The sequence below is a fragment of the Colletotrichum fructicola genome (genome assembly GCF_000319635.2).
Source record: "Colletotrichum fructicola Nara gc5 chromosome Unknown KSG_Nara_v1_contig11, whole genome shotgun sequence".
In the NCBI taxonomy this organism is placed as follows: Eukaryota; Fungi; Ascomycota; class Sordariomycetes; order Glomerellales; family Glomerellaceae; genus Colletotrichum; species Colletotrichum fructicola.
Genome location: NW_027094061.1, coordinates 1,045,396 through 1,055,904, shown reverse-complemented (window position 1 = coordinate 1,055,904; position 10,509 = coordinate 1,045,396). Strand labels below are relative to the sequence as shown.

General features: G+C 50.7%; 3 protein-coding genes across 3 annotated transcripts; 2 read left to right on the top strand and 1 right to left on the bottom strand.

The window, feature by feature from the left end:
- Window positions 1–4,092: 4,092 nt before the first annotated feature.
- Window positions 4,093–4,668, bottom strand: CGGC5_v016838 (uncharacterized protein; the record flags this gene model as incomplete). The annotated part of the gene is made up of 4 exons (XM_066153601.1): window positions 4,093–4,153; window positions 4,216–4,372; window positions 4,423–4,464; window positions 4,659–4,668. 4 exons carry the CDS (start codon window positions 4,666–4,668, stop codon window positions 4,093–4,095), a joined length of 270 nt encoding a protein of 89 aa, XP_066006847.1.
- A 474-nt stretch (window positions 4,669–5,142) lies between these two features.
- Window positions 5,143–5,883, top strand: Gtf2e1-1 (General transcription factor IIE subunit 1; the record flags this gene model as incomplete). Its single annotated transcript, XM_066153600.1, has 3 exons — window positions 5,143–5,237; window positions 5,287–5,385; window positions 5,436–5,883. The coding sequence occupies 3 exons, from the start codon at window positions 5,143–5,145 to the stop codon at window positions 5,881–5,883; spliced, it is 642 nt and encodes a 213-aa protein (XP_066007071.1).
- A 3,080-nt stretch (window positions 5,884–8,963) lies between these two features.
- CGGC5_v016836 (putative G1/S-specific cyclin) lies at window positions 8,964–9,680 on the top strand (the record flags this gene model as incomplete). Its single annotated transcript, XM_066153599.1, has 5 exons — window positions 8,964–9,124; window positions 9,192–9,217; window positions 9,385–9,466; window positions 9,531–9,551; window positions 9,611–9,680. 5 exons carry the CDS (start codon window positions 8,964–8,966, stop codon window positions 9,678–9,680), a joined length of 360 nt encoding a protein of 119 aa, XP_066007072.1.
- Between the last annotated feature and the right edge of the window lie 829 nt (window positions 9,681–10,509).

Here is a 10,509-nt window from a genome sequence, read left to right as displayed (position 1 = left end):
CCATCTGAATGCTAAGTAGGATTGGCTATAAGTGGTCGAATCGACCGAGGGGATCTCGATGCGGAAAACACAATCGCACCCCTGGATTCCGAAGCATTGCATGAAGACTCTTTGATAGGCTGTTGGGGACGAACGGTGGTGCCGTGTCAGCAACTTGGAGGGTAACACTCGGTAAGGCTGTCCTTTGAATCGTGGTACTGTAACAAAACGGCCAGATTGAAATTGTGCGGCAGACCTATCCTGGTACTTTATCGATGCACGTAGAATACATGCACGCAGCGAAATTGACAGAACAGCATTGAGTGCTACATAAAGTTGGACAAAATCGTCAGAACCAAGCAAATCATCCGTAGAAAGCGACAGAATACCGCTGATAGCCCAACGAGCTTTGAGCAAGCCAGATGCCTCCCGCAACAGAGACCGCTGCGCGCACGACCCGCTTCTCCGACTGCCGACTGCCATCCTCAGTGGGTCCCAATGGCCCCGGGCCGACGGGTCAGCGGCGCCTACGTCGGAGGCTACAGTAGACCGGGTCTTCAGAGGCTAAGTCAATCAGTCATAGACTCAATGAAGCATTCGCAGTAAAGGTAAGCTAAAAGTATCCTGAGAATGAATACTGAGTTAATTGCCGAAGAGCTATAGGAGTATGAATCAGTGCCAGGCTCGGGTGATACTACATCCCCGTGTGGTCTTGAGCATGTTTCTTTGTACCTTGGATTGAGCGCGATTATTCTGATTCCGAATAGTCGTTTGGCCCCCAAGTCGTGTTCGATCACACTGATTCCGAATGATCGCTATCTTATCACCACGTAACTTCTACCATAATTCTTCCGTTCCCAAAGGATTCCCCGTTATTCCCGTGATCCTGCAGTACAGATGTATTGTCCTAGCCGCCAGGCGCCCAAGTGGGTCGGTTAACTGTTACTCCTGTATAACGGGTCGCAACAATGTGGTTGAAGTTGACGCCAGTGGGGCAGTTACAACTTGACCCACATATGTGGGTATCAGCCCTTCTTATCCTCGCCTCACCTCGGCATCGATTGGTTGGCATGTGTTTAGAAATTCTACGCATGCGTAAACGACGTAACCGGACGCAATCCGACGTAGTTCGACAAAATCCGAGGAGCCCCGAACAGGGGACAGACTTAACGATGCCGCTGGTCATTGTTCATGCGGCCGAGCAGCTACCTCTTCGTAGTTGTAACGACTGCAATAACATTTTAAAACTGCCTGCAGCCAGCATCCCCTGCTCCGAACTGTGAATCAAGTCCGTATATGGACCAACGGTGGCAGTTATTACAATACAGAAGAGGCCGGCTAGTTATGACGGTGCACAGAGACCAGGCGCGAACAGCATATCGATGCGGTTATCAACGATTAAACACTCAAATTATAACTACCCACTATGTATACCAATGCAGCAAACTGAATACCTAGCCTTCACTCTCAGTACAAGCGACGTTTCATTTCTTGCTGCTGTTCATTCCGCACCATAGTCGGCATCATGCCGTCGGCCCCCGAAAATATAATACTTAGGTCTTGAGTTCTACCCTCTCTTCGTCATCAAACACTACGCCAGAACCACCACTTAACCAATCCTCTTTATCCTATTTGTTGCCCCTTCCACACGTCAAATTGACTGCCGACTCGCATAGCGCAGCCTTCGTGATGTCGTCTTCGATGGTCAATGGCGATTTCGGCCGTCCCCAAAGCCTGGAAAATGTCTCAGGAGCTACGAATGAAATCCAATACAGAGGACATGATACTGAGGCAGCGCTCGACGTGGAGGTGGTTGGGGGGCCAGAGCGCCAACCGTTGGCACAGCTGGCCGGGCTACTATACCGGGAGCTTTTGCAAAGACAAGGCGGACAGCAGGTGAGACAGTGTGCTGGCCAACTCGAGGCTCGTGACGCGAGCGTCGGCCGGTTTGGTATCGAGTATTTCGGTTGGCTTGACTCTGGCACGTTCCAGTCGATGAACAATCCGCGCCTAGAAAATGCTTGACAGTTGGGTAAAGGAGTAAGGATTGTTGCATAACCAGGCTACATACATTAGACAGGGAATTTCAATGCAACACTCTGCATACAAGTCCTAGCTATTGCCTTTCGCAATAATTTGCTTTTACTCGCACAAGAAGTGATTATATGCTGAGATGGAGAACAAGGCTGCTTTGAGTCGCGTCTGAACGTGCAGACCGGCCTTGAACGTGTACATTGCTGCAGCGGGAGCAGGTTTGAATATCGTTTTGTTATGAAAGATCTGCGGCTATCATACTCGGTGTTGCCATTGCTATGACATAACTTGAAACGCTTGTAGATGTATAGGGTGATTTCATCAAGATGACAGACCAGACTCCAGCCACAACCATCTCTGATATACCAGCTTTCATTGAATCGTCTGGATAGCTTGAAGAATCCTCCAGTAGACCCCTCCCGCTCAGCCGCGCGCCATGCTTCATCACCAGAAGAAGCACCGCGCCAATGATAGTCGCTACTACCGCAAATACACTCGTCACCATATGGATCTGCTCATACACGGGAGGCAACACCTCAATGAAGAGGTAGATGGGCCCGGACGCCACTGCGCTTAGCGCGGATGGCAGTGGCACGGTACGGCATCCGGCACTTGTGGACACATCCCGGTGTCGACAGAATGAACCAGGATTTGTTCACGGATTCTTTGCCTTCCGGAAAACGGTGCAACGTCGACACTAACGTCCATTTCTGCGGCCTGCTGAGGGATCACGGCTCTGATCTCTCGGAAGAGTTCGGTTTGATGGGGAAGAAGTCATGTAGGTCCAAAGACGAAAGCCAGTGGACTGGATCACAAACCAAGGGATGCATGTATCCAAAGGCAAGGCAACATAAGCAGTCAAGTATGATCGGTGTGTGAGTTGGGATGATTTTATAGCTATTTGTTTCTAGACTTGCTTTTCTCCATTGGACGGCTTGAAAGCTTGGCGATAAGCCGTTCAGTCGGTTTGCTCAACTTTCCTTTGCGCCCAACTCGTCGACGATCGCCGTTGACTGCCGTCCGCCGCCGGCGACAATGCAGACGGTGCGCAGGTAAAAACGTGGTATCTCCCATCCGCTCATATGGCTCTTCCGACGTCTCTGGTGAGCCTTCCCAGAGGACTACCAGGGCTTTGCCGCCGTCGCGCGTCGTTTTGTCGCCCACGGCCAGAAGTGGGTACCAGTGCTCACCGCACGTCCGACCTCCAGCGCTTTTCCAGTACCTGAAGAGAAGTTCCGGCGCTCTAAGCTGGACAAAACCCTCTGGTTCCCAACGTTCCACGCGTGTACGGGCGGGCGAGGTCCAGCGGAGGACGTGCATTTCATAGCGGGCGTGGATTGATTGCACTGAGCGATGTCCCTTGATCTCGGCGGTAGAGTAATCGATCGGATCGTCACAACTCTGATTTCGCATGCTCGGCCACTGCTGCCATAGGTCTCTCAGGATGTTCATTTTGAGCTGCTGTTCTGGATGATAATTTGTCATGGCGAATTGGGCATTTCAGTGATGGGGTTTTTGGTCAAATACTAATATTTTCTACCGTGGACGATGGCGCATCGCTGCCGAGCCCGCGAGATGACTCGACCTCTTCCGTCTCACAGTATGAGTGGGTCTCGCCACTTGAGGTACGTAGCCGAAGTCCATAACATAACAACCACCCAGTAAGGCACATCGCAGATGTGGATGGCAGTCTTCCCAACATAAGTCTAACGATGCGGAGAAGGCGAGCTGACTAACCCGCACTTTCCACCATCGTTCAGATGCGGCATACATAACGTAACCTGCAAGGACATGAAAACCCCTCTCTTACTATAAACTGAGCATACATCATACTGGACATTGAAACCCGATGCGACATGATTGATAGCTAACCAAGACTCCACTCAACAATCGTGCGACTCCGCCTTCCCCACACACCAATAGCCCCACTGGCTTGCAGTCATCTGCATCCACAATGCAATCGCAGTCGCGACCACAAGGAGAACGCCCGTCACCAGCGCGATAGCCGCAACATGCTGCCAGGGAAGGTCATCCGCAAGCGATGCAACCAGGCCTATGACTACGTCTAGCACTGCGCCGTCAAAACAGGCGACCGTCAGCCATAATAGACGCAACTCTGTGCGCGAGACCGGTCGGGCGGCTTGCAAACGAAACATCAGCATGATGGCAATGATCATGGTGAAAAGGAATGTGATGGCCGACATTGCCCTCAGAGACACCGACAGACTCGCCAGTGGGGAGGGGCCATCGGATGGCCATTTGTTGAACGTCAGCAGCACAACGCTGGCGAGCAGGGCTGATAAGACAGCAAAGATGGTGTATAAACGCTTCAGTCGCTCCAACATATTGTTGACGTCTTCTAGTCTGCCAGTTATTCTGTGTACGAAGCTAGACTCTTGTCAGACGCACCTTTTGAGTTGCTTTTGTTTCTTTCCGTTTCACTGGTCTTCCCTGAGTTTAGTTTGCCGTTTTGATGAACGGGGTTTGGCGTGTGCTGGTTTGAAACTCGTAGGATATTGGAATGTGATGATGAAGTGCGTATATATACGTCTGCGTGTGCAATATGAATGTCACGGCTCAGTCGTATAACTACACCGACAAATTACAATGCACCGCGTTGAATCATGTATTAGAGCTACACTGACAGAGGTGCATGAGACTGGCTGATTAGGTCAACGTCGGCAGATGACAGGGGCAAACATTCGTCCCAGATCCGGCGTTGCAGGACTGCCTGCGCTGGCCCCCGAGTTCATGGGGTTTACTTTCGATGTTAGTGGATGCTGCTGCTTTTGACATACCGTTCGTGACACGGGCGTCTAACTAGAGGCCCCACCCTCTATGAACGCTGTTATGAGGACATGGAGCTGAACTTCGAAGTTAGCGTCCTTGTTTAACTGCTATAAACAATTCGAGGCTACTGGGTGCATGACAGAATGAACCCGCGAAGAATAGTTCGGCATAGTTTCATCTTGTACGCTAATTAGGTCTTAGAACGATTAGACCGCATGACCACTCTGTTCTTGACTTTACGCTCTTGATCTTCTTCGTTCAACCATCGTCTGCCCTATGTGATCACGTAAAGCACTGCTATTTGTCTGCATTTGTTATCAACCATCCTGATTACTTATAATGGAAAACTCAGACGTCTTCATCAGGACTCTGGTTCGAGCTTTCTATGATGCTGAGCACGTCATCATTATTGACATATTGCTGCGTCATGAGATGTATGTCTTCTCATGGTATGAGGCCGCACTAATCCGTTAAGCCGTCTAGATTATCTTTGACAGAGCTACAGGCGCTCGTGGCAGCCCCTGAAGAACGATCACTTTCGGAGCAATGCGCCCGGCTGCAGCGTTCTGGGCTCGTACGCATGTAAGCATTCCTATTCTATTGCTGGCCCTCTCTGACAGGATATTAACTAGAACCGAATCATCGGAAAAGCGAGACCGCTACGTCTTTGTCGACCGCCGTCAAGCTATACACACGGCTAGCTCTACCCTTAGGAAGATGCAAGACCAAATATCGCAGATCGATGCGGTCTCTCCGGCTGCGATAACCTATGAATGTCCGAATTGTGTACGCACGTGGGAACTGATCGACGTTATTGACAGTGTGAACTCGAGCGGGCATTTTATTTGCAAGAACTGCCCTCGCGAACACGTCCTCGTCGAGGAGCCACACCTGCAACAGCAGCTGCCACGGTTCAACGAGCAGTGCCGGCCATTCTTTGCGGCTCTTCAGCATTTCGAATCAAACAATAGTGGAACACTCCCAGCAGTCAATTTCGAAGATCTCTACTCGCGCTATTACGCTTCTGATACTGAGTATAGCAAGCCTAAGCGAATGAGAAATGATGAGAAGCTTCGATGATGATCTCGTCATGGTAGTATCTTTTTGGACCGCTGTGAAGCTATGGGCATCGGTGGAAGCTAGTGGGCAAGAACCTGTCATTCATCAGCGGACGGAGTGATACAGTCAGGCGTCTATAAGCAATACAAGGTGCAGCACAGTTCAACGATGAACGTGTGATATTGATGCAGCTATTATCAGCCTAGTATGAGTGCCTGGCCGCTTGCATCTGCTCGATTGAAGTCGTTATTGCGGCACAGTCATGGGTGATGTGAGAAACGCTCTCTGGGCTGTTATTGCCGTGTTACTATCGTTGGGGAAGTTATTATCTACCTGAGCATTATGTATAGCTAGTGGGGTTAGAATCACTCCACAGTAACATAAGTCCTAGATGGATCTTCTTGTTAGCACGTTTGTTGCTAGTAACCTTCTCAGAAGCAAGGCCCATGAGGTCTCAGTGGCCATGCCTTCAAGCACAAGAATGATATAGTCGTTGTTGCACGCGCAGTAACGCATCAAAATTATCGTCTCATCTTCTACCGACGCCTCGCCTTGGCCGGTCGTCCTCGCCATGGCGTCCACTGGTCACTTCTTCCTCATGCATCTGCCCGCCGAGATTCGCCTTATGATATATCATCATCTTCTTCCTACGTCCGCTATTCACATCGTCAGCGGTGCTGCTGGACTCTACAGCCGTGCCTGTCACCTCCAACAACTGAAGTCTTGTGACCACTTCTGGCAACTATCGCCTGTACACTACCGCTCGTATGCGATGCGGAAGCCTGTCCATTCACGCCACGCGGCATGCATGAGCGCCCTCCCGCTATGTACTAATGAACGTATCAGTTGTTTGGAGTTTAGGAAGACGTGCTGTCCCCTGCCTTTTTTGGAAGGTCTGACAGAACTGCGCCGCTTGGGCACTCGGCCTTGCGGGAACACGGACCGTTCCCTGATCGGCCTTGTATTTGCATCCACTACTCTCGTGTAGAACCTCCGTGTGCGACATGGTGGGCAACAACATGCTCCTTTGTTATGTCCTGGGCATGGACGGTGCTATCACGAACTCATGCGTGGCGAATTGGTTAAGAGGGGGCGAGCAAGCAGGTGGCGTTCGAGTCGTGCTGCTGTTGCTGAAGACGGACAACGCTGTAAGCGCTATTGGCCATACATGACGAGGAAAACGGCTGCCGAGATGTCAACTCTTGTGCTTGTGGTCATGGCCTCAAGTTTTGCAGATGAGGTCGCCAATTTAATTGAAGACCATTCCCAGCACGAGATATCTTCCGATAAGTCTTGGTGGTTGGTGCGGACGTACGATCGCCGTGGGTTTCCGAATCGAGAACGAACGGTGGGGATGCGGTTGCGTTGTGTGATGACTGGCTATCTAGGTAACCAGACGCGAGATAGCCGTGTTGGTAGTTGGCGTTTTCGTCTGAGTTGAGTGATTGTTTGCATGGAGATTTCGCTTCAGTCGGTGTTGTTGGTGAAGAAAGCAGTTGGTCCACTAAGCCCCAATAATAGCCCAGTTAAATCCAAAGGATTGCGGAGCGAGGAGCGCTAACAGTTCAGTGCAGCAATCTTCGTGGCCGGGGCGGCCGTTGTGCAACGGTCAACCCGAGGACTACATCACGAAGACACACCCAACTATGTCGATTCAGCCGATCAATTACAGGGTTTTCTAACTCTGATCAGCCTTCCAGAGTCATCGCTATCAATTACAATTTACTCCACTCCAGTGGATGTGTCAGGCGATGCCGTTGGCATCCAGCAGCTAGTAGACGTATGGAAAACATCCAGAGGCCGACGCCTTCATCCCGAGCCACGCCAAACAGTAATCAGAAGAGGCACCGTGCATCGGCTAGTCAATTGCGGCGACGATATTGGGGCGGCCGTCTCGGGGTAAATGGCGCGGAGTTGGGGTCAAAATATTGCTTCCGTAGAAGTTGCTGCCGGCCGCCGCCGCTTGATGTAATGATCGTTAGGTGAAGTCAAAGTCAAAGCCAGCGTCATTTGGAAGCATGGAAAGGTTCATCTTGCTCAGGGCACGGCCAGGTCCTGTTTGTCTACGAATAGGAACGGGCGCCATCGGAAATGACGGTGGAGTAGCACCCTCGTTGGGAACGCCTGGCTCAAGCTCACTCCACCAGGTGTCCACCAAACAATCAGAGGCTAAAATGGGACAGTCGAAACCAGGAATGGCCTCCAATGGCGGAGACTTGCATGTTTCAACTCGGGCTAACGACCGGTCTTGTCGTTCTACCAGAATCGAGCGTGTCCGGCCTGGAGGCTTTTCCGCGCTGATGCTGGGACTGAATGCAATCTTGGGATGCGGAGCGATTGCTGCTCCGGTGTCTGGGGCTTGCAGGAAAAATTATCGTAAGCAAGGATGGAGAACAACAGGGGCTAGCATCGTCTTAGCGCGGTTATGTAGCCCCTGCTACCTGCATGGGCGGACTAGTTGGCGCCAACGAAAACTAAGGTGGATGGATCTTGGCCTTCAACAAGGAATCCTGCCGTCCCAGCCCGCTATACGTAGTACTGCGTCTCGTCGATCCTTGCCTGTCAGGCTCCATCGGCCTTGGTAGGCTGACTATGGGATTACTCGGCTTCAGCTGGAACAGGGGTCCTGACGTTGCAAGATTCGAATTGGATGGAATCGACTTGTTACATGCGGTTACAACCAATTCATCTGGTGATTTACAACACACCAAAATTAGTCAATTTTGCAGCGGTCCTCATTGAGCAAGAATATTTCCTTTTGACAAATGGCCTACGTTACACTCGATCTTAGTGCCAATAATGTGATAACAGTAGCCAGCAGGTTATTTCACTCTGAATTGGATGCAATGCCATGACGTATGTATCCTTCAGATACGACATACTGGGAAGAACCATTTGTTAAGAAGAAGGTATCAATACATGTCCGGGCTTTTCGACATCGAGAATTTGACCCGGGATAAGACATGAAAAAAAAGCCGATTTGAGCTAACAACGTTTTGTCCAATGTAAGTGTGTATGCCCGACGTTCTGCATACTAACGACATTACACCTTTTACCTCTTTAGTCTTGGTGTCTGAGCTTCGCTGGCGACAACGCTGAAGATGCTCAAAAGAGCTGCTGTCGACGTTCCGAGTCCCGCAGACGTAGCCAACCTAAAAAGACGGAAAGCATGCCTGACAGGCGCGGACCCGGCGCGTGACGAGTATGCAGAAAATGCCATCAAACATATGGACGACATAGAGGCACGTACCATCCAAGTAGAGTGAGGCCGCATCTGACGCTGATGAATTATAAGTCCGAAACCACGCCTGATACGCGCTGTATTCCAGTCGTCCGAGAAGAGAGGGTAATCATCGTCAGTATTCATCAATATAAAAGCCTGGATCTCCGTCTTCTGCTGTATCGTCCTTTGGATCATGAGATACGCGGAGTTCCATCTGGCGTCGTTCTTGAGGATGAGCAATGACATCAAGCGGGTAAACGCATATAGTCTGTTTCAACGGATCTAACGGGCCTGACCAGTGCAATCCGCACGCCGCATTCTCACCCCCACCGCACCCGTCAAGTGGTTCAATTCCTACGCCGGCAGGGTCAAAATCGGCTGGTCCACGATCAGCAGCAGCGCTGCTGCGGACGAGGGTTTGAATTGATTGGACGACTGGTCTCAGCGTGCGACGGCTTGGCTGCATGTACGACTTCTCCGTTGCTCACTGATGCAGCACGAGATGACCGAGTCTCCCATCAACAGCGACAGCGAGGATGACGATCAACATGTGGCATTCATCATGGATGTTATGCCAGGTTGCATCCTCAGGTGATTTGCTGGGTCCAGCGCACTATCAATGGTGTAGCGGTGGCAAAGTACCCAAACATATGAGCCGCCTTACGGTCATCGCCTTAAGAGTCTAGACAGATTTGAATAAGAGAACAAGTTGTCTACTGTACACCCTGGCCATGACACAAAATAAGGCTTCTCAGTTTGATGGCTGACTGGAAGAAGGCGCAGATCGTTGGCGGCACTTTACAATCTTGCATCGTTGGAAGAGGTGTTGCTTGTGTGGGGCTAGGAAGTTAGGTCAATCATAACAAACAAAACATAACGGTAACGACAAATATAACCAGCGAGATTCGCTGTTTAAGCGTAATCTCTGTTGCTCTCTATAAAATCATAAAGGACATCAACAGAAGTAGACAGTTGACAATCTCCTTGAGATGCATCACGGATTATTAAATGAAAGTTGAAAGCGATTATGGCGGGTCAAGCAACAGGCACCAATCCTCATGGCAAAAAGCCATGGTACCAAGGCGGTACGTCATTTGGCGCTGGCAGTCAGCCGCAAAATGGACAGCGCACGGCGCAACATTATCCGCAAACACAGCACCAGCAATTTCAGCGATACCAAAATCAGCAACGGCAATATCAGCAATACCAAAATCAGCAACACCAAAAGTTTCTTCGGGATCAGCAGACTCAGTTGGATCGCCAGACGATGCAGATCGCCAAGGTAACGGTGGGGTTGGTGACGCAATGTCTGGAGAATACCATTAATGACGATCGTTTCATGAGGGGGCTTGGAGCACGCATTGCAGGCCCGAAAGGCCAGCGCGGCCTTCTCGACAAGCAAGGAGCGACGGCACGCACTACGC